Raw genomic sequence first — 25,178 nt, forward strand, 5'->3', positions numbered from 1 at the left:
ATGTTACACTTGGATATGACTATGCTACGAAGGTTTGTATAAATAGCAAAGCTAATCATTAGTTCAAACTTCATCTTAACACTGATCACTCACCTTTTCATCAAGAATGTCCATCTTTCAAATACCAAATGGGACTGTTGAGGAACAAGGTCAATAACAGCTAAATAAATGATATTTAACACCCAGAATGATATATTGGAAGAAATAAATATAAAAAGTAAGATCCGAGGTGATATAGTGGTCAAAAGGAACACAGAAGTTCTTAAAGAATACTTAATTAGCTTAATTAATTTTAGACACATTAAAATTGTCTAGGAGACAAAGGGATTAAAAAAGAAATAAATGAAAACTTGTTAATAACAGCTCGACATCCGTTTGACATGCTCTTAATTAAATTGTCAATGTCGCTTTGCTCAATTTGTAGCCATTGCTCTTGCATACACTTCAGCAAATCTTCCCTTGTCTGAAACACTATTCCTTGACTTAAAACGCACCTTCTCAACAAATATCACAAAAGTGTTACATAGGATTTAAGTCAGGAGATTACGCAGGCCATGGCAATAACTAAATATTATGCCGCCCCAAAAAGTTTCTAGCGGTTCTTGTAACGAGTATAAGTGCAAAATTTTCACCAAATTCTGTAGCGCTTGGACGAACAATGGATTCCAAAATTCTACCACGATCGAATAAAGTGGTAACATCACGAAGCTGTTAAGTCGTAAAAAATGCTTACATTGACCATTGTAGAGTCGAGTCTTCTTTACAATTTTGATCCACGATTTTGGTCAATAATGACCAAGTTTTTCTCAACAAAGTTATTATTATAGCCTGTCCATGGACACAGTCTTATGTCTCAAAAACTACTCAGTCTACTTAAAATGTGTTTAGAGCAAGCTCTTTTATTAACATTTTAATTATTTGGGAGCGAGACACATTGCCGGGTTGAAGTTTAACAAATGCATCAATAATGTGTAAATTAATTTTCACTGTGTATTGAAGTTTAACTCACTTACCAGTTGAACATCAATATACTACTGTAACAAAAAAACCCGAACATTATCTTTAATCCTAAAGAAGATATTCATTGCTTTAACCGTTTGTTTTTATATGCATAATTCTAGGTGGTATATCGATACTAGCGTCCAGTATAGTAACGACCAGCAATACCCCGAGTATCATCTCGAGAAACGGGACCATATCGACCGTGATGCAGCATTTCAACGGGTTTTCCGGGCAGCAGGACAATCAGGTCCATATCGCGCCTGCATCGGCCAATAAAATGTTCCAAGCCTCGGTCGAGAATAACAATTTGATCAATTTCGCTCCATATTGCACCATTTCGTGTCAGAGTGTTACGTCACAGCCCGCCGACGTCCTGATACAGGTAAGTAACCTAAGTAACATATTCTATAATAGCTATATAAGATTAAACGTAAACTTATACAAACATAATTTTTTTCTTTGAAAATTTTATACACTTATAGGCACATATTAAGTAAATCCCTATTATGGTTTATTATATATTTTATGGTTTTTCTTTGGATTTGGAAAGCAAGAATCGCATACAGAAGAATGCTTGCTTCAGGTTTATCTGTGGTTTGCGGAAATTTGATCATATTTCACGCTTATATAATTATGATCTTGGGTGGTTAGAGACGAATGATCGTAGAATTTTGCACTTTTCTTATTTTTTATTAAATATGTTAAATAATCCGTCTTCTCCCAATACAATAAAAGAGCGTTTAGTATTTCGAAATACCATTTACAATGTTAATATTAGAACTGTAAAAAGTGAACTATGCCGCTTCATACCACTGCAATCTTCCGACGATCCTTTTCATATAACTCTGTAAAGCAGTACAATTCAATAACGGAATGTTATATTACTTTAAGCCCTAAAAATGTTAAGAGGAAGTACAAGACTTTTTACTTATTTAATCAAAGTATAATTTAAATTAACAATAATTTATATAAATAAAAACATACACTAAGAGACATTTGGAACCTGAATCTCCAATATCCGTTTCATAAACTTTAGATATACATTAGTATAAGGAACTATTGTGGGGGAACGTGTGATAATCTTCAGTCTCTAGCTGTCTGAAATCGAATTAACAATTTTTAGAGTGTCAATGGGGTGACCCACAGAAGAGCCAGGACGCCCCTATGGTCCTACAACTACTATCAGGAGGAAACGCACACCGAATTACTGCTACAGCTCCCTTGCGCTGTACTACTGAAAGAGGTCCAGCTACAGCCGCACGCGGGCGGGCTGGCCACTTGTCCATCGTTCGTTGCCATAGAGGTATAGGAACTATGGCCTGGTTTTTTTTTTTTACTCAAGTATAAATAATTGAATTTAAATTATTTATAGACTTCGGCCAACGGTCCGTCCAGATTGGTTCCGGCGTGTCAGCCGATACCCACCAGCGGACTGACTTACATTAGACTGCACCTGCCTACGGCCAAAGTGGTCAATTGCGTGTTAATAAGGCTGTACAAGCCGCGAGTGGGGAACAGTATCGGGCTGTTACAGATCAGGCTGTTGGGGACGTACGCTTTTGGACGTAGTACTAATAGTAATATAGACGAGGACGAGGGGTACTGCAGTCATAGTTTGGGTAAGACTTTACTTTAGAAGGGCAATTTAAGATTTTGTAATAATTGAACTTGTTGGTGAAAGAGCCGGATCATAAAGTATAGCAGTGAAAGGTTCGGTATTTTTGAAAAGTCTCTATTTATTGAGGTAAAGAGGGTTTTGCCTTCGTGGTCTACAAAACTGAACTTTTTGCGAGATGTGTGGATAAAACTTAAAATTCGAAAGTATTTTATTTGCCATAAGAAGCCAATACGTTGCTAGAAACAATATAAAGTTAATATACATTATAAATTACGTTGTACCTTGGGAAAAAAAGTCTGACCCCAGCAACTGAAAAGAAGCCAAGAGTGAGACAAACCCGTCAACCTTAATTGATAAGTAAAAAAAAAAGTCAAATTAAATAAATTGTTACAAAAAGAGCAACAATAAATTTGCGCTAGACACGAGTGTGTGCTAAAAGTTAATATAACTAGTAGTAATAAGTTGATTTTAATTTCCCTTCAATAGTTTGGACTGTCAATGATTTTGACAACCCTCTACTGCCTAATTATGATAATAAATCTTCCTTTACTGTTATGATCCAGCTCAATTATCTGAAAAATGGATATTACAAAATTTTTTACTTAATTTTGTGTAATGAAATGTGTCTCTCTTCTTAAAATATTAGGAAAGATGTTACTGTCATAACCATTTTCATATTAGGTGACAAAACCGATATAAAGAATTGTAGACCTTTAATTATGTACATTTGCAAAAGTTTTTGAAAGAATTATTCACAAGTATATATTTTCTCTACTCAAAAACGTATTATCTCCTATGCAACCTTACTTTTTTCCTGGGAGATCCATGGATTCGAATCTGATTTCTTATACACAGTATATTCTGGATAACATGGACAATAAAGAAGTAGATTCTGTTTACACTGACTTCAATAAAGCTTTCGATAAAATTGTCCATTCTTTGCTTGTGGAAAAATTGTCCGATTTCGGTGTTTGTGGATCGGACCTGGCTTTGCTTAAATCCTATTTACATTAGAGAACACCGGTGGTCTCGTTTGGTGAATCACAATCAGTGAAGTTTATTTGAACTTCCTGAGTACCTCAAGGCAGCAATCTTGGACCTTTGTTACTTATTATTTATATTAATGGCATAAGTATTTAGAGTTTTAAAAATTCTAATTTTTTATTGTATCCTGATGATTTGAAAGTTTATAGGAATAGCAGTAATCTTACTTTTTGTGCAAACTGATCTCGATTATCTCCAATCTTATTGCTCAAGCGTAAAAGAGTGGCCAAGGATTTAGATGTGCTACTTAATGAATAATTGTTTTTAGATGAACATGTTGGAATTTTCATTTCTAACAATTTTTTTATGTTATTTATTTGGAGGGATCAGTAAACCCTGACACCCTACCACATTTATTGATTTTATACCTAATTTACTGGAAACTGCGAAAATTTTTGCCTGATTTATTACAAATTTCAGTTGATATTATAACGTCTGGCTTTAAAATATACATCTGGGTGCATCATAAGTGATAATTTATGATTGTTGATATTAAATAAACAGATAAATTTAATAACCTTAAATACTACCTACTTAAATTCCTAGAAAAATAAGAAAATATTATATTTGTTGTGCACATACATTTTACATTCTTTGCTAAATTTTTGGTTGTTTTTTATTCCCTTTAACTCCGGTAGTTAAAACATTATACATTTTTGGTGCAAGATAAATTAAAAATTAAATAATGCTTGGACTTATTGATATATACGCAATGAATTTAAATTGCTTTGCTCAGAACACACGACGAATCATTAAGGGTAAAATATTTTAGAAAAAAATAAAAATGTTTGTTTGTCTGTAGTCATTTTTTACAGTTTTTGTAGACTAAGAAACATTACATGCAATTTTTGGTAATAAATAATTGTTATTGTCAAAACTCTTTTTCGCCCTGTATCTCCGAAATAAACCATCTTATTAAAAATCATAAAAGGATAAAATATCCGTAGAATAGTCCAAGGAATAATCCCTTAAATTTTTGCCGCATGTTTAATAAACACCCTGAATAACATAGTAAATCCTAGTGGTTTTGTTTTTTGATTCCTGTGGGTCATTTTAAGGGCTTTACAATTTCACCAATAAACAGGATGTTGAGATCTGCTAATACATATTATGAGGGAATAGATTGTTATCATGTATTGAAAAAATATTTGCAATGTTTTTTGCAATGTATTTGAGTTTCAGTTTTTTTAATGTAATTAAATAACTTATAATTCCTATTAATGTAATATGTGGACACATTTTTCGGACGATTGCCTATTTAAAAAAAATAAATAGATTCGAGCTTGTAATTATGAAATCTATCAAAGTTGCAGAATGACTCTTAATCCTAAAATGTTTTCTAAATATAAAGGATGTACTGAATTTTGTAAGAGAAGTTTCAATTTTAAGCAAAAAACAATTTCTCTTTATTAAGACATATTGGTTTTTGCCTTCATCACCCATAAAAATGAACGTCTTATTAAAATAAAACTGTAATGAAGGAACTTTTAATTTTATTAAAAGGCAAAAGAGCCGGTATAGTTTTAGATCCTAATAATCCTATTCTGCTCTTCCCTTCATTAGGTTGGCTCAGACTGCTCCATCACTGCTTCACCGTATCGATCGATCCGGATTTGAAACGGCAAATAAAAGAGGAGGCCTCCCGGGTGTCAAACCTGCTGGACACGTGCTGCGGCCTCCTGTTGGTCCCCTCGCACATCTCGCCCGTCTATTTGCCATGTTTGGAGAAAGTTCTACGGGAGTTGGCCCTTCTTACCCCCGAGAACGGCATCGCGACCATAAAAATCCTGTTGGACAACCGGCTGAGCATCGTGGAACCGATGATGTCGTTGGATAACGCGTGGCACGATCGACTTATGGTCAACGTGTCCGGGTATCAGTCGGCTTGCGAGCTCTTGTATCAGATCTGCGAGCATCAGGTATGAGCATTAGAAGTGTTTTCTCAGGTTGTAGTTTAAGGATAGATTGTTACACAAGAAAACACAAACTAAAGGAGACGTTTTATTGAATCTACATAGAGAAAAGAAAATATAGTTATAATAAGGGACGTAATTATAAAAAACAAGAGACTAAAAACTATTGCACTGACAGCTAACATGACATTGAAAAGACACGTGAACAACTGAAATGTAGTACAAATTACTGGAGTAAATTTTAATAAACCACCCTGATTCTAATAATAAATAATTAACAAAACCCAGTGCCCTATATATATGCTTTTTAATAATAATATCCTGGTGCTTATTAAATTTTAGGTATGATTGCAAATAAACCCCCAAGTCTTGGCATTCAGTCTTTCTACTAATTAAAATTTTATTTAATTTATAGTCATATAATATGGGCCTATTGTTTCGGGTAAAGCTGATTACATGACACTTGCTGATATTAAGGCACTTTTTATTGTCCACAAACCATTTGTTGATATTATGTAAATCCTTCTGTAAATCTTTAGAACCATTAAGAGAACTAATTTGTTTAAATATTTTAAAATCATCAGCAAAAACTAGGCTTTGGGAACATTGAACACACTCAGGTAGATTGTTAATGAAAATTTGAAACAGTAAAGGGCCGAGATTACGACCCTAATGGCACTCCCGATGTAGAAACAAATGTCTTTGAAAATGATTTTCCTACTTTTATTTTTCAGTTCTATTCTGAAGATAAGACCGCATAAAGCCACATGCCAATTCAGAAAAACCAATTTCAAATAATTTTTCAATTAATAAGCCATGATCAACCCTGTAAAATGCCTTCGCATAATCAGTCATAACAACATTCAAATTGAAATGCTTTATTTGCCCATATATAAAATTATAAAATACAGTTATAAATCTAATTAAAATGTTGAAAAAAAGGATTAATTCTCGATTATAAAAACGGTTAATCTGTTGGTACAGACGAAATAACCCTTAAAAATAATTAATTTATATCAAATAAATCAAAAGAAAACAAACAATAATAATAATAAAGAAAATTAATCCAGAACGGGAGAGCGGCAGATGCGGCAGCGGATAAAAGAACCAAGGAGGGTAACGCCCAATATTTATGACCCTAAAAAATCCAAATTTTGTCGATGTCCACAAGAGATAAAGACTGAAAACTGTCTTGACAATTAATAATTTTTTTTTGTTAGATTTTTACCGTCATTTGTATTTGATGTTAATTAACCTATTCTTTGTTCAACTAGCAACTGTGATTTAATTTTTTTTAGAAAATATGTTTAAAGATAGTTGTTTAATGCTGGATGGAATACTATTCAACATTTTAACCCCCGCAAACTTAAAAGAGCGCTAAAATGATACGGTTCTATGGCGTGGCTCAGCAAAAATATCATTGTTTCGCGTCATGTGTTCATGCTCAAAATCCAAAAATTCATCTCGCAAATTTGCCGGTTGGCCTTTCTTTTTAATCCGATAAATAAAATTAAATATGAATTGCTTTCGTCTGTTTGTCATATTTAATAAATTTTTGTCATTAAGATATGGCGTTATATGGTTTCTATATGTTATATTATAGGCAAATCGCATACAGGAATTTTGAATTTTTTGAATTGCGTTTTTGGTACTTGAACGTAAAGAGCCACCATTACCACATTACCGTAATCGAACAAAGATAAAACAAGGCTTTCACAAAGTAAAAAATTTTTGTTTTGTGGACAAGTTCCGTTTAAATTTAAAAAGGTTTTTCAGGCCTTATTGTTGAGCTTTATTATTACAAACTGCGTCTGAGGCAGTATCAGCTAATATGCAAAGGTTTGTTACAGTGGATCTGATAGGTAAAAACCCATGTTGTTGAATAGCAAATTTGTCATTAAAAGCTTGTTATATATAATTAAATAAAATATTTTCAAAAATTTTGGCTGTTGCACACAAAACACTAACTGGTCTGTAATTTTGCACTGAATTTATATCACCAGAACCTTTATAAATTGGATTGCTGTCTTTAAGTTCATTAGGAAATTGTTGATTTTTAACTGCTATAGAGAGAGAGAGACAAAAATCAACATCCCTTAAAAATATATGCTGGTATGTTATCAATACCTGTGGCCTTTTTTGGTTTTAATCTCTTTATACTATTTCTTATTTCATCTTCCTTGGTGTAGGGAAAATTGAATCTGCCATAAAAATCACTTTTTTTTAAGCATATCTGACTGAGTAAAAACAGATGCAAAATACTGAGCAAATTTTCTTTCACTTTTCACCTCATCCAGAATACCCCCAGCAGATTTTTTTGACCTAAATAAATTCCAGAAATTATTAGGATTGTCGCAAATGTTGCTTTCAATATTCTCATTGTATACATGAAATTCATATTTAGTTTGAGTTTTGATATCTGATCTCAAGGTTTTAAACTCCAAATTAATCTGCTTGACCACTCTTAATTTTTTTATGCAATCTGTTTTTTTTCTGTATTTTTTGTATTAAATTTCTGGTGAAATATGGAGGTTACTTTTTCATTTTATTATTACTAAAAGATTTCTTTAGTATTGCCTGATCAATACGAGAATACAATTTATTATAGAATATTTGAAGACATTCATCAACATTCATAATTAAAATTTACATTGTTTCAGTCTATATTAGATATCAACTGATACAACAAATAATAGTTACCCTTTGAGTAATCATACAAATGTACTGGTGTCAAGTTGTAACTTTCAGATGAGTCATTATATTTCACTGAAATATCAATTATTACAAAACAAGTTGTATGTTTACCAAAGTTTGAACAAATACAGTCCAAGTTAAAGGGCATATCTACTGTTATTGGTGTGAAAGAATCAATATGCGTTTCCAGACCAATAGAGGTTAGTAAGCAGTTCAGAGATATAACATTATGCATATTTTTATTAGAAAAGTTTATGTTAAAGTCACCAGCCAAGATTACAGATGCGCCTGAAGGTAAAGCTCCCAGTATTGATTCTAACTCAAGCAACAAGACGTTTGAGAACGATAAACATATAATATATACAGGTTTCAAATATTCGAGAATATAGCACAACGTTCAAAACTCATCATGAAGCATTATCATAGATCACCCCATGTAAATGTTTTAGTTAGATATGAATAAGTTCCTCAGTCTTTAATAACTGTTTTGTAATCAATAAAACAGAGGGACTGTTTAAATACTCTAGAAATAACTAAAAATCTTTGATCTGATTGACTGGACATTGAGCAAAAGTGTGCCTAATTGAAATCTAAATCTCTAAAAAGAAAAGACACATGACACTTAACTTAAACGTAGTCCAGTTTAGCCAAATCAATCTGTTTATATTAACACATGCAACTCTGTTGAACTAATTTCTGTTGTTTTTCAGGATTCAAATACGGGACAACGCGTAAAAATGATCTTGGACTGGTTGCAAACGACCGCTTGTACTTGCATATCGACTTCCGATACGAGCCAATGTAGCGCCGCTTACGTGTCGAGCATCGCATCGATTCTTTGGTTCGCGCATCAGTCGTCCACTGTCACCACGTACGATCTCAAATCGCTGATCACTTTGGAGTTTTTCGAGTCGATTTACCAGTTGAAAACGGTTACGAGCCACGACAGTTTCAAATACGCGCTGGATTCGTTGTTGTGCTCGTTGTGTTACGTGCGATCCGAGTTTTTCCCGTTGCTGTTGCAAAAAATCGGGGTTTTGGTGCCGAATTTGTCCAGGGATTTGGCCGCGAGCATTAGCGACGACCGCAAGGATAATGAAGGTACGTTTTGTTTGGAATTACATTTTTCGGAGGGTGCACGAAACAAGCTACATATTATCTACATCTCATTAATCTCACAATAATATTTTCTATCAAAATAATTGTTCCATTTAAAATAAAAAAGTTATTGTCACTTCCTGTTAAATAGGAAGTAATAAAAAATAACGGAATATGTCAAAAGATGATCTGATCGACAATTCTATCGATATAAATTCCAATCATTAAATCCAATTTCATTAGTTTATCTTGAAAAGTGAAAAAGTTATTAAGTGATCCCTTTTTCCTGTGCCACCCGGTATACATTCGTATTTTTTCTGTAGTTTTTACAGTTAGTAGTAAATTTTATAGTTTCTTAAGATCATTATCTATTTTATTGTGTATTAACTCTGATGCCTAAGTTTTTATCCCTCTGAGATATACTATTTTAATTTAACGAGAGAGAACTACGACTTCGGTAAGTGTTTTTAAAAAAAATTTCCCCCCTTCTTAAACCTCTATGACATGTATACTGTCATTTACATAGGTAAATATTAACTTATATTTTTTTTAACAAATATTAATATGAATAAAGGGGAGGAGAAAGTAAACTCAAAGTCCCATAATCAAGCGTCTATTTAAAGGTTACGCTTTTCGCCGCATTAGGGCATCATCAGACCTAAGTAAAATTAACAAAATTAAATAATATGGAGCAGAACGCTAATTAACAGAAAAGACATACCTATAATAATATATAAATACAAAAAACTGCACACTGACTCACACTAACATAAAAATAAAATAAGTTTATACCATCGTGTATCGTTATTGACTAAAATATGAATTATAAAACGCCAAATATCACATCCAGTAAATTCTTTACATATTATTTTATAAAGAATGAAAACAAATACAATTATGAAAGAAAAAAATATACAAAAAGGTTTTTCAAAAAACCCAGGGATCGAACCAGAGACCATTGGATCTAAAGTCCGAAGCATATAACTTATCGCCAAACCGGGGTAATGATGTAGCATGCGAGTAATTACGTTATATGAGACAAGATTAAAATTTTTATTGGAGATTATTGAAAATTAAATTAGGTTCGAAATTGAAGATATCATTGACACAATTTAATATTGGGCTTCTTTTAGCTCTTGTAATCTCCAGCTTTTCGAGGAGATCTAGTTTCTTACCCTTTCCACACTCATGTAATATAGTTACATCATCCGACACCGAAAAGTTATGACCAGTCGATAAAAGGTGATTTGCAAAGGCTGACTTTGTTTCTTTAATATCGGTGTCCTTACAATTGTTGAAAAGACTCATATGTTCTTTTACCATAGTGGAAATTCTTCTACCAGACTGACCAACATACACAGCGGAACACTCACCACAATTCAAAGAATACACCCCAGATTTTAAAGTTTGCTCCATTTTATCCTTTGTGTTTATCAAGTGCTTTTTCAAAGTGTTTGCAGTTTTAAAAGCTATTGAAAAATTAAGATTATTTTTAAAGAGTTTTGCAAGTTGGAGAGATATTGAACCAAAAAATGTTAAAGATCTGAAAATAATAATAATAAATATGCCTCCAAACTAATTGAAAATTTCTTACAGTAATGCTAGAAGACAGCAACCAGGAAGAATGGTACGGCCACCTAATAATCGGCGAACTGACCGAATTAAACTTATCCAAAGACCAACTGGAAACGGTCGCGTTGGCGAGCAGATCACCGACCGCCATACAACAACTCCTCGACTCCGGCCTGCCCAAACTCTTAAACAACGCGATCTACGAGTTTTGCCATAACAACAACGAAACGTCCCCGGTTCCGATGGCGAAACTGGAAAAAGTCACCGCGATCCTGCAATTTTTCACGGACGTATGCGACGAGAAAATGCTGAGAGACTGGCTTGGATCCCCGGACGGTTCGTCTTTCTGGCCCCACTTGCTCCAGTGGCTCTGCAAGAAACCGTTCAGCAGTTCCAGCATCCAGTCGGAGTCGCACGTGCATTTAGAAGAGGTTTGCGTGAAATTCTTGGCGAAATGCTGCATGTGCCACCCGAATAATCAGTCCAGACTGGCGACGGTGTTGTGCGAGGTGATTTCCAAGCAGCAGAACGGCATTTCCGGTTTCCTGCGTCGCCTGTTGCTGCAACTGCTGTTGGAAAATGAAAAGGTGCCGGTCAGCATCGAGGCGGACGAGACCCTTTATAAATCGGCCAAGGTGGCTCAGGTGTTTGTCCCCGCGCATCCCGCTTTTAAGCAAACCTACAATCGTACCATGTTGTACCTGAGCACCAGTACCACGTTGGCGGATATCTTGGAGCAACATCTGATATTCAACACCATTTTACCGTCGGAGAGTAAGAAACCGGTAAAGAAAGATATTCAGATCATCGATACGGTGCAGGGTTATCACATTTTTTCGGTAAAAGACTTTTCGGAATTGAGTGTGGCGGCAGGGGTGACCGCCAAAGATAAACGGGTCAAAGATTTGAAAAATTGGCGCGTGTCTACCCCGCAGTCGAAGAAGAAACGTTACGCGAACGACGGTGGTGGAAGTGGCGGAAACGAGGTGATGGAGGGAAGATTGGTCAAGTGTTTGACGTATTCGGATGAGGCGCTGCCGTTGCAGTTGAATTTGGCGCAGTTGTTGAGACTCGTGGAGGCTAAAGGGAACACCAACGATTGGCCGTATGTGCATCTGACGATATGTCAAAGCAAAAGTAAGTGAATGATTTTTGAAGAAAAAAATAATCATCTTTTAAAAAAATTTTACGCCCTGTATAATGTGTCTCCTATGAATTTAATTGGAGAACCTATGTATACATTTTTAGATCTGTAGATGGCCTGGTTTTTGAGTTATCGCCATTTTCTCTTTTTTTGTTTGGAACATTTTTTTCAAAAATATTATTTTTTTTGCATTCTTTAATTTATTTCAAAAACGCTAAAACAGGGGGCCAATCAAATTAATTAAAGAGTCTGGATGTAAATTTTCAAATCTCTATGTCGTTTACTTTTTGAGTTATGAGCGTTTTGTGATTAAAAAAAAACAAAATAATTTTATTTATTAATGAAAAATACAGCTTTTGTTCTCAGTTCTTTTTACAAAACAATTATCGTATTGTCGTAATAATGTAATTTTAAAGTTTTTGTAAATCCATGTTTGGGTCCCATTCTCATGTATCTTAATTTGTTTTAACCTTGTCTGAGGCACTAGATCTGCAAGATGTATTGACGGAACCCCTTAATTTGTTATCCCTTATGATGGACATGTTATATGTCCGAAACATGTAGGATTAATATTTTAAGTAGATTTAGTGAAGAATGACCGAAGTATCTTTAGTTATCCATTGATCTATTAACTCCACTGCAAGAATGGACTACTTCTTCAACAAAATAATTTTGTTTAATAATTAATTTTTTTCACGCCCTTTATATTCTTTCTAAAAATGCTAACATAGGTGTCCAATCAAATTAATCAAAGAGTCCTGATGCAAGTTTTCGAATCTGTACATTGTTCACTTTTTGAGTTATGAGGACTTAAACAATTTTTTTTCACCCATTGTATAGGCCTTTTCAAATACCTGCTTTTAACTGATCTTTCTTTCGGCTTGATAATCGATTATTTGTAAATGAAAAAATCCTCAAAACATAATTGAATATAATAAATAAATAATTTAAAAACCCTTTTAAGGTAACGAAGATAAAATCCAAAACAAGGAGGCCGTCGAACTGATCCAGCAACAACAACCGATATGCAGCGCCCTCCAAGTGTTCAGCCAAATGGGCGGGTTGGCCCTTTTAGCCCAAAACCTTCCCACTATCTACCCGGAGGCGGTCAGAATAACCAGCAACGAAAAATCGATTTCCGACCAGTCCGATTCCGAGTGGATTAAGTTAGAAGGTTCGAATCCATCCCAAATCAAATCAAATCCCCGATAAAACTTTAATTTTTATGGTCATTTTCAGAAGCCGACGACATCTACGAGGACATGGAGGAAACGGTGGGAGGCAACTCGCCAACGAAAACCACCGGAGTCATTTCGCAAATTCCCCCACACTCTTTGACCGCTTTCAGTTTGTTTTTGAGGTTACCAGGGTACGCGGAGGTACTTCTGAAAGACACCAAGAAGGCCCTGTGTCTGTTGAGGCTCTTGCTAGGGGTCACAGACGACGGAGAAGGTAATAATAAATAACATTTGGAGGGACCAGTACACCCTACCAGATTTATTAAAATTAAGGTCATAAATTAGCAGAATGTGTTTTTAACCAAAAAAAAATCATATTACTATATTTATTTAATGAAAAAAACTGGGAAATTGTAAAAAGAATTTCAGAAGAGGTTTTAAAAAATGCTTTTAATTATGCAAAAAATTATGAAAAAATTAAATTTCTGCGTTTTCTATCATAGAGAGATGGTCTTCTACATTATGATGGGTTAAAAATTCCATTGAATGATAAGATTTAAGCAGTACAGTGTTTGTTGTTTTACTTATCATAGCACTTCACAGTATATAAATAAAACCTGGTTTTTATTTATGTACTGTGAAGTGTGTGGATGGCTTTTAAAGGCCTGATGAGGATCTAACTAGAGCGAAACACGTGTAACCTGTGATGATATGTGAGACCGTGACTTTTTCTTTGTTTTCGTCAATTTAGTCTCTTAGTTGTTGACATATTATAGTTTCAATAATTTTATCAACTACAGGTAGTAAATTAATTGGCCTAAATTCGGCTTAGGTTTGGAAACCTTGGGTATGGGAACTATAACACTGGTTTTTAATTAAAATGGTAACCTTCCTGTTTTTAAAGAAGTATTTACAATATAAAGAAGAGGATGGCCTATTACACAAAAGAGGTTCTTTACTAAGTTGATATTTAGCGATTCTAGAGTATCCATAGATTAGCAGTATCTAGTATTAATAATAATAATAATAATAATAATGTCTTTATTAAAATTTACAATTGGTAAATTCTAAATGGCAAAGTTGAAGCTTACTTCCTAGCTTAACCATACAAATCAACTTGAGGTTAGATATTACAAAGAATTTCAAAATGTATCTTAAATAATTACATAGTTACAAAATATTAAGTTCTAACTGTCTATATGCACAACCGATTAACATTACAACGTTTGATAACCACACAGACTTATGAAATTTACAATAAGTTAAAGAATAGATATTTAACAACACTCTAGGCTAACAGAGATCAGTAATATAACTGCTTATTTTTCGTTTAAATATAGAAGGTGAAATATATTTTAAATCAGGAGGAATTTTATTATATTGCAGATAAATACAGTAACTAAAGCTCCTCTCAAATATCACTTATCAAAAGGCAGGGGACATTCAAAACATCACAGTAAGTGAAATGGGACAATACAAGACTGTCACATAAAACTTTTTTTAGTTCCTTATTAAGGAGCTGCCTCTGACTATAAAGTAGCTTAAGGTTAATAAAAGCTTTTTTAATACATTGATCAATGTGCTCAGTGAACCTCAACTTAACATCTAATAAAACTCCAAGATTCCTAGCCACATTACTACAATTTATTAGTTGACCATTCAATTTAATCTGAACAAATTTCTCATATGTGTCTCTGGAATGCAACCTACCAAAAAGAAGAACCTTACATTTACTTGGGTTTAAACTCAAACAATGATGTTCCGATGCCTTTGCTAGCATGTTAAGGTCGTAAGATACCTTATCATTAGCTTCTAAGATTTTGTTAGGAGGAAAAGAGAAATAAACCTGTGTATCGTCGGCATATAGATGGACTTTTGAATATTTAAGACTCTTACACAATTGAGACGTATACAGGGTAAAGAATAGAGGACCAAGAATAGACCCTTGTGGTACTCCGCAAGAGAGATCCATAGCCGAGGATTGCTTCCCATTGAGCTTCACTATCTGAGTTCGACCGGTCAAATATTGCTGAACTAGAGAGCGAGCACTCTCCCCAAAACCTAAGAATTAGTAATAGATACTACTAATAACTAGTAAAGTATTTTATTAAGAATAAAAGAGATAGATTATTTTATTAATAGGTTTAAAGTTAGCAAAGCTTTAAACACCATTCTTTTCTATGTTAGCACTCCAGTCAATTTTGTCTATGTTGTAATTCTACAACGGATAAAAACTATAAATTCAACACAATTTAAAATAAGTTAATCCGCGGCAACGTCGCTTTTGTACCATGACCAGCCTTTTGATGTTCTATAAATAACCGCCACCCGCGCGGCGTCTTGCAGTCAGTCGCTCGTCGCCTTTGAGTCGTATCGCGGTATCGTCTCTGTCTAATCGACATTTTTCTTTCGGTAGATCTCCCATTATTTGTTGTGCTGCTTGCTGCTTATATCTAATACATTTTATGCATTTGTTTATCATTGTTGCAATTGTCCGTTTTGCATTGATAATCCAAAATTTCTGCCTAATGTAGGCCAAAGTTAGTTGGTTTCCTCCGTGCAATGTTTTCTCACGGGCATCTCTTATGATGAGTTTTTTTAGATGGCTATTTCTGGGCAATATGATTGGATGTTTTTGATCGATTGGTATCTTAGCATTCTTGAGTCTTCCTCCTACACGGATTATTCCATTTTGATCCAATATTGGGTATAGGTTTTGTAATAATTTGCTTCTTTTTTCAATTCTTTTACGTTGCTTAAGTATTTTGGTTTCTTCTGCAGACTCTGGCTCTTGTACACCTCGGATGACGGCTTCTAATGTCGATTCTAGTTCTGCTGGACTTAGATTTCCTTTTGGAGAGTCTTTTTTCATTCTTCTACATACTGAAAGAACTCGTAGCATTTTAGTCAATGACGAAAACCGGCTCCAATCCTCCCCTTGTGTGGTTATAAAAACGTCCAGTTGTAAGGTGATGATGATGTCTTGCACTGATTGTTTCCGGTCTAGCTGGTCGGTTTTTTGACTCGTTTGTTGGATCTAGGCGCCTATCTTTTTTTCTTCTGGTCGCATCGAAGTGTTTTGGCTGTTGAGGCTCGGAGCATAGGATTGTTTCGGTATTTCTGTGATTGGTCAGTTGGCGGCGTGGAAGACACGCCCCCAAAAGCGAGAGATTGATCCGTTGACCGTGGATCTGTTTCGGAGTAAACTTGAAGTTTAATTTATTTTTAAAATATTTTTAAAAAGGCTTTGTTTTTGTTATTTAAATAAACTTATTGTTGGATATTTTGTGTGTGGAAGAGAGTAGGATTTTACGTTGTTTTTTTGAGTTTTTTTAATTAAGAAAAGACGCCCTTCCATGGGCGGTTTTCCCTCCACTTAAGTAGGAATTTTTTAAGATCGTTATTCTCGAGGGCCCTGACACGCTCTTTGAATTTCGTGTGTTTTCGTTTCATAAACTCCTCTATGGTCTCTATACGGCAATCGTCCCTGATATCTATGTTTCGTACATATCTGGGCGAATTTGAAATTAGTCTTAATGTTTTATTTTGAAAGCGTTCCAGTTTTATTAAGTTTGTTTTTGTTATGTTTGTTAAGACGCATGAGCCATAGAGGAGTTTAGGTCTGATTATTTGTTTGTATAATAGCAGGTAATGAGAGGTGGAAGACACGCTCGCAGCAAATCAAAATTGAACTTTGCTATTTTCTCTTGAATTAATTTAACTTTACAACAAAAAACCGCTGCAGAAATTGAAGGCGGTTGAGTGAAGCAGTACTTCTTAAAACCTTAAATTTGTAAGTAAGGTCTCTCCTTACATAGGAGAGCGCTATAAGTGATTGGGGCAGAAAAAACCTACCCACAGTCTATACTATTTGAAATTTCACCTATGCTATCAGCGTAAAAATTATTACAATTTTCTTCTATTGGTCAATCATCATACTTTCCGCAGTCGATATCAATGAGGCTTAAAAGGTCATTGATATAGATTGAGAATAAGAGTGGGCCAATTACACTACCTTGAGAAAGACCACATAGAACCATCTCGAATTCACTATAAATCTTACACACTCTTCTCGATCTTCAAGATAATCTTTTAATAATTCAAGGCATAATCCCCTTATTCTATAGCTACTTAGTTTTTTTTAATAGAATGTCATGCGACACGGTGTCAAACGCTTTCAGCTAAATCAATAAATATTTTTATCAATAGAACTATAAATAAAGTTTGATACCTCAAACTGTCTTCTGTTGACATTCCTTGTCGGAAAGCAAATTGGTTAGATAATAAAATATTGTTTTTATCCACATGTTTTATGATTCTATCTCTGATGCAGTGTTCTAATATTTTGGCGATATTGCTAATAAGAGATATTGGGCGATAGTTCCCGGGTAAATGCGTCTCTTTTCCTTTATTAACAAGGATTACAATTCCATATTGAAGAATTAAAGATATGGGCAAGAGGCTTGGCTATGTGATCTTTTATATCTTTTAAAGTCCTACTACCAATACCATCCAGTCCAGATGCAGACTTATTTTTTAATGAAATTATATTTTTTTAATACTTCCTTCTCTGATACAGGCGTCATAAATAAACTAGGATAATAATAATAATAATCTCTTTATTTCAAATCACATAACAATTACAAACACTGTACATGAAATGAAATAATGTCAACAGAAACATGCATTAGGATTAGGTACAATAGTCTCTTAAAGAGTAGGGTTCCAGCTTTACTAACAAATCCTTAATTGCAGCCTTAAACTTTCCAACTGATACAATTCTTTTTATGTGTTCTGATAGGAAGTTAAATAGTTTTATACATGCATAATGTGGAGATTTTTCTGTTAGTGAATGTTTATGAACTGGATAGCTAAAGTTGAATGTCCTTGTGTTATATTTATGCTCCGTTTTTGATTGGAAAAGATGTTTGTTTTGGCATAAGGCATATACGGTCATAATATCCCAATCTCTAAAGACTTGTAACCCGCTATCTTTTCCCCAAAAAATTATACTATATTTAACAATAGATTCAAAGTTAGCGAAGTACAGAATTCTTAAGGATTTTTCATTAATGTATTTTCCAACTATTCTAATACCATAACAAATAGAATTTAACTTTTTTATTAGCTGGTTTATATGGTATGACCAGTTAAGGTGTTCATTGATATATAGACCTAACATCTTGCCATTCAAAAAAATTCTTGCATTTGAAGGTTACATTGTTTTGTTCGAAACATTATAATATTTGTATTAAACCAGTATGTGATCATGTCAAAGAATTCTTCTGTCTTATTTAATAAATATTTTAATGATTGACTAGTAATAATAATATTGGTGTCATCAGCATATTTAGCAATCTTCTGGCTAAGTGAATTTATTAAGAGATCAAGATAATTAATAAATATTATGAACAATACCGGACCAAGTATGCTGCCTTGTGCAATTCCTATATCATTAAATACATATTTAGAATAACCTGTTTTCCCATCCTTTGATATTAATTGTTTAATTAATTTTCTGTTATTAATGTAAGACCTAAACCACTCTATTACATTTCCCCTTATGCCATATTTCTCTAATTTTTTTACTAACAGGTGCCTATTCAAACAATCGATAATTATTATTATTTGTTGAATTACTACATTTGTTGAAAGATTTCTTTTAAGTGATAACTTATCAGCCATTTTTTTGCCCATATTAGTAAAGTATTTATGAAATATTAAATTTATAATAATATAATAATATTCTGAGGATAATAATACTGCATTTGCTACTTTTTATTGTATACTCGTATAAATCAAGGATATTTCGATCTTAATTATTTATCAAGTTATCAAGGCCAGACTGTAAAAAAATAGGGACGCTGCTCCAGTCACACTAAAATAAGGTGATCCTTCTTTTTTTCGACGCACACCCTTAGTGACTATGTAATGAGTGAAATAAAATAGAAACAAAATAAGAAGAGACACAATTTAACGCGAAAGGAAAAAAAATGACTCGACTTACCCTAGTAATAAATGAAGTAAAGGATGTTGATATAAGGAACACCCCAATCAGCTTTCATTAAATCGACAAAGACGTGACGCACTTCGGTATTATCTCGCATGAGATTTAGGTACCGATTCAATAATTGCCGTAGTACTACTTTTTAGTTTTAATTTTTAATCAATTAATCTACCTTAAATTTCCAAACCAATATTTTTGGCCTTTACTTTATTTCTTTCAATAGCATATAAATTAATTACATCAATATGCATTATTTCTTAGGGGGAGACATTTTCTCTTCACCGTTAGCAAACTCTTTGCCCACGCATCCGTTTGAGGTGCTCCAGAGGCTTTACGACACCTCTCCGTTATGTTCTGACGACGGAAGATTCTTACGGAGGATCAGCTTGACCACGGGGGTGTTACAGCTGCTTCTGGCATGCTTGGGCATATTGACCCATCACGCCGGTAGCGGTACGGATAAGGACGGGCAGAAGGAGCAAAAGAATAAGGAGGACCGGCAACATTATTGGGCGAAAGGTGAGTGTGTGTGTGCCAATCGAGTGAGGTTTCTTATTGATATTCCCTGTTAATTTTGCAGGTACGGGTTTCGGAACCGGTTCGACGCAGCAAAGCTGGAACGTGGAACAGGCCCTGATGAAGCAGAAGAATGAAGAGGAACACGTGACGGTTCTGTTGCAGGTTTTGGCCAGTTATATAAATCCGAATGACGGAGCGGGGGATGAGTTGAAAGGGGACGTGCTACCCGCGCAGTTTGTGGATTTCCTTGCCAAAAGGTAAAGGTTACGTTTCAACAAACGATAGGTGAAAATTTTCTCATTCTTGACACCGGGTACAAAATTCTTTGAATTTCTTCAAAGTTGTCTCAATTCGTTTGCGAAACTTTAGTTTTTATTTTAAAAAATATTCCAAGTCAATATGTTAAATAGGGATTTTTTTATAGGCTGTCAAAGATGATGATCAAAATTTTCCCATTTTTTTAACATCTGGTACATAAACTAATATTTTCATAATTTTCTTAAAAATCGTCCAAACTTATTGAAATTTTGTTTGGAAACCTTAAGCTTTTATTTAAAGAAATATTTTAAGTCAATATTCTTAATAAGGAATTTTCTACAGGCTCTCGAAGATGATGGTGAAAATTTTCCTATTTCTTTAGATGCCCAGTACAAGAACCTTCATAATTCCCTAAAAAATGGTCCGCATTCGCTCAAAATTGCCTTAATTCGTTTGGAAAACTTTAGTTTTTATTTTAAAAAATATGTTAAGTCAATATTCTTATTATTAATTTTTTTTTACAGGCTGTCGAAGATTATGAAAATTTTCCCAATTTTTTAGACATCTAGTACAAAAACCGTCATAATTTCTTTAAAAATGGTCCGAATTTGTTCAAAATTGCCTCAATTCGTTTGGAATATTTCACTTTCTTTTTAAAAAAATATTCCAAGTTAATATTTTTAATAGGGATTTTTTTACAGGCTGTCAAAGATGATCAAAATTTTCCCATTTTGTTTAACATCTGGCACCTAAACTTTCATCATTTTCTCAAAAACTTGATTGATATTTGTTTTATTTTGTTTGGAAACCCTAAGTTTTTATTTAAAGACATATCCCAAGTCAATATTCTTAATAAGGAATTTTCTACAGGCTCTCAAAGATGATGGTTACAATTTTCCTAATTGTTTACATGTCCAGTACAAAAGATGCCAGGTGTGAACCTGTGCAAAATTGCCTCAATGCGTTTGGAATAGTTCAGTTTCTATTTTAAAATATATTCCAACTCTAAGTTAATATTCTTAACAGACTGTCAAAGGTAATGTTGAACATTTTCCCAATTTTTTCAACACCATGTACAAAAACTGTCATAATTTCTTCAAAAATGGTGCGAATGTGGTCAACATTACCTCAAATCATTTGGAAAACTTCAATTTCTAGTTTAAAAAATATTCTAAGTCAATATTCTTAACAGAGATTTTTTTACCGGCTGTTAAAAATAATAGTGAAAATTTTCCCAATTTTTTGAACACCATGTACAAAAACTATCATATTTTCTTCAAATATGGTTCAAATTTATTCAAAATTACCTTGATTCATTTGGAATACTTCAGTTTTTATTTTAAAATATATTCAAACTCAATATTCTTGTAAGCGAATTTTTTACAGGCTGTCAAAGAGGTTGCTGAAAAATATCCCAATTTTTTAAAACCCAATATAAAAACCTTTATAATTTCCCTAAAAAATGGTGCAAATTTGGTCAAAATTACCTCAAATCGTTTGGAAAACTTTAGTTTTAATTTTGAAAAATATTTCATGTCAATATTCTTAATAAGGATTTTTTTACAGGCTATCAAAGATGATGGTGAAAATTTTCACAATTCTTTAAACATCCAATACAAAAACTTTCATAATTACCTTAAAAACAATCCAAAGTTGTTGAAAATTGCCTTAATTTGTTTGGAATACAGTAGACTCACGATATAGTGAACTAATTAATGCACATCCAGTTCACTATATCGATTTGTTCACTCTATCAATTTTTTTAATGTACGTATTAAAGCAACGTTTGTCTTTAGAAAACTAACTTTAATAATGCGAAACAGAAAAAATATTACATATGTAATTAAAATAAAATAAAAAAATGGCAATCTAATCTATTTTTTTCAAAAAATGAAGTAATTTTTGTTTGCTTCTTTGTTTTTAGTCCTGTTTGCACCATTGTATTCCTTAAGTTTTGTAAAACGAGTATACTAGAATATTCCACTTTATCTTCATTTTCTTCGGCCCATTGAAGGATGTTGTTAATCGACTTTATTGCCGAATTTGTTGTCACTCGTTCCTTATTTACCACCATTTCTTCTTGTACTTCATCATCTTGATCGTTTCCATCACTTTCACTTTGGTCATGTTTCAGTTTCTTTTGTGTCAGGTAAGTTATCTTTATTCCAATCGTCTACATCAATAGGTTGAATATGAACTTCTGGATTAAAAGTCTGCAATAAAGTAATGATTTTTGATCTCACTGTGTCAATATCTTCATTTCTTATTCGCCTCCGTAAAACACTTAAGGGGATGTTATCTTCCTCATCGTCAACTTCGTCGGCTAATGGTAAAAGTAAATTATGCCAGCATTTTTCTATAACTTCAGGCCTTACATTTCTCCACGCCAAAGCCAAATTTAGAATGGCGTCCTTTAACGAAATATGTTTTAGAGCATCTCCGATATCCTGGTTAGTTCCAATAATTTGTGATAACAAATTTTTTTGATAAAATAGTTTTGTCAGACGAATAGCGTTTTGGTCCATTGGCTGGACTAGCGGAGTAACGTTAGGTGGCATATAAACAGTGAAAATGGAACCATCATGACTTCTTAGCTGTTCTGCTGGTGGATGGCTTGCTGCGTTGTCCAACAATAGCATGGCTTTAACTGGAAGGTTTTGGCTCTGTAGGAATTCCGTAACCTAAGACAAGAACAAATGCTAGAATATTGTGCAGTTTAAATTCTTAAAAGGAATAAAAAAAGGGAGTAAATTTGTAAAAATCGTAGTCCAAAAGGACTGAAGCCATTTTTTCTAATTCTCGAGATACAAAGATGGTAAAATTTAAAACGTCTTTCTATGACAAAACTTACCTCAGGAATAAACATTCGGTGAAACCATTCTTTAAAAATTGCTGCCGTCATCCAAGCAGTTTTGGAATTTCTATAATGGACGGGACAGTTAAAATTTCGAAACGAACGTGGATTTTTTGCTTTCCCAATAATTAATGGTTTAACTTTGTGAGTACCTACCGCGTTTGCGCATGCTAGAAAAGTCACTCTTTGTTTCTCGGTTTTCCTACCTGGGGCAGTTTTTTCATCAGTTTTTGCATCCAAACACTGCTCGCATTAAAAGAAGGAGATTCCTTGTATTGACTGTGAAGTAACTTGGCCTTCTTTTGGATCATTAAACGAGTTACCGGAAAATTTCTCTCCCTTGTTTTTAAGAACCACTTATATAAAGCTTTTTCCATTCTAGGACACTCTGATTGTCTCAAAGCTTTCGCTTTTCCAGGTCCTGTGAAAATACTGTTGACTCGTTTCAAAATCTTTATCCTTCTGTGACGAATCGCGCATATTATAGTGGATTTAGCGACACCATATTGTCTAGACAAAACGGTCACTCCGACACCTTTCTTTAATTCTTCTAATGTTTTGGCTTTATCGCTTAGGGTTAAATGCTTTCTAATTTTTGCCATAATTATTCTGGCGGCGTGACACGACCTACTGCACCCAAATACTAATGAAAACTAATTGCCCGAAAAGAAACAAACCGTTTAATATCTTTTTCTTGTCTTAATTTGTTTGTTTACCTAATAAAACTATTGGGTTTACTATTTCGAGCATCAATTTGTTCACTTGACAGAATACATTAAGGAAAAAATGTCTGTTCACTATTTAGAATAGTTCACTAGACAGTGTGTTCAGTATAACGCGAGTCTACTGTACTTCATATTTTATTTCTAAAAATGTTTCAAGTCAAAATTCTTAACAACAAATTTTTTACAGGTTCTCAAAGATTAAGGTGAAATTTTTTTAGACACCCAGTACAAAAACCTTCATAATTTCCTCAAAAATGATCCGAATTTGTTCAAAATTGGCTCTAATCTATTTGAAAAACTTCTTTTTTTATTTTTTTAAATATTTTAAATCAATATTCTAGTCAAGGAATTTTTTACAGGCTGTCAATGATAATGGTCACAATTTTCCCATTTTTTTTTTTAACATCTAGCACATAAACCTTCGTAATTTGCCCAAAAATCGTCAAAACTTATTGAAATTTAGCTTAACTTGTTTGGAAAACTTAAGTTTTTATTTTAAAAAATATTCCAAGTCAATATTCCTAACAAGGAATTTTTTATAGACTCTCAAAGATGAAGGCTAAAATTTTCCCAATTTTTTAGACACCCAGTACAAAAACCTTTATAGTTTCCTTAAAAATGATCCGAATTTGTTCAAAATTAACACTCAATACAAAAACCTGTAAATGAAGGCTTGTTTTCTTTGTCTCGTTAAAATTATTACAAATCAAATAGGCTGTAATAATAAAAATAATGTGTATATTTCGGTCACCTACCTAAATTATTTATTTAGTAGGTCATGCCCTTAAATCGCAGAATATGAGAAACATTACTTTAATTAGTCTAATTTTTATTTAATACTTATGTCATATAAGTATGTTACTAATTTAATTTGTTAAGTTACACGCAAATCACAAACCAGTCAGTAAACAAGACTATTGTCATTAAAATTCTATTTTTTAGCAACTTTCTTAATTTTCTCATATTTTATTTTTTGTATGTACTGTGCAGATCTTATCAAAATTTAAATTTTGTTTATTTTTTTGACGTTGCTATTGTCTAGAATAACCAACAATAAATTGTGATTAAGTTTATCACAAGCCCTCAAGTAGTACCGATGCAAATAAATCTCCCTTTCAAGAAGTGCAGTTGTGCAACTGTGACTCTTGTAAAAGCCGTACTGCTCGGATGGTAAAATCTTATGAATCTTGATTAATATCTAAGATCTTAGGTTTTAAAACTCTATTTATTTCTCTTGAAACTTTAAATTAGCCATGAAAGGAAATATTTTCCTTTTTAGTTCCTTATTGCCCGCAATAAGCTCCTACTTAAGAAACGACTCGGTGCTGGACATGGCCAGACACATACCGCTCTACAAAGCGGTATTAAAAATACTACGAGCTTTGGCGGTCAGCACGCAGCTGGTCGAGCTACTGTTACCCCAAAGGTCGAAAAACGGCGAACCTTCCGTTAGTTTTTTGCTGAAAAATATGAAAACTTGTGTAGACACTTACGCGAATAAATTACGGTAAGAAGGAGGAATTTAATTCAATTAAAACGTCCTAAAGTTATT

General features: G+C 33.5%; 1 protein-coding gene across 3 annotated transcripts in view; it reads left to right on the forward strand.

The window, feature by feature from the left end:
- LOC126743427 (baculoviral IAP repeat-containing protein 6) overlaps positions 1 to 25,178 on the forward strand; it is a 117,489-nt gene that overhangs the window by 77,442 nt on the left and 14,869 nt on the right. For all 3 annotated transcript variants that reach the window (XM_050450523.1, XM_050450524.1, XM_050450525.1), the window contains exons 27-37: positions 1,122 to 1,384; positions 2,126 to 2,305; positions 2,375 to 2,621; positions 5,228 to 5,583; positions 8,982 to 9,372; positions 10,966 to 12,078; positions 13,050 to 13,259; positions 13,325 to 13,537; positions 19,532 to 19,789; positions 19,851 to 20,046; positions 24,906 to 25,133. In XM_050450523.1, coding sequence (XP_050306480.1) covers positions 1,122 to 1,384; positions 2,126 to 2,305; positions 2,375 to 2,621; positions 5,228 to 5,583; positions 8,982 to 9,372; positions 10,966 to 12,078; positions 13,050 to 13,259; positions 13,325 to 13,537; positions 19,532 to 19,789; positions 19,851 to 20,046; positions 24,906 to 25,133 — 3,655 coding nt within the window. The remainder of the gene's footprint in view (positions 1 to 1,121; positions 1,385 to 2,125; positions 2,306 to 2,374; positions 2,622 to 5,227; positions 5,584 to 8,981; positions 9,373 to 10,965; positions 12,079 to 13,049; positions 13,260 to 13,324; positions 13,538 to 19,531; positions 19,790 to 19,850; positions 20,047 to 24,905; positions 25,134 to 25,178) is intronic.

Source organism: Anthonomus grandis, chromosome 12 (assembly GCF_022605725.1).
Source record: "Anthonomus grandis grandis chromosome 12, icAntGran1.3, whole genome shotgun sequence".
Classification (NCBI taxonomy): Eukaryota; Metazoa; Arthropoda; class Insecta; order Coleoptera; family Curculionidae; genus Anthonomus; species Anthonomus grandis.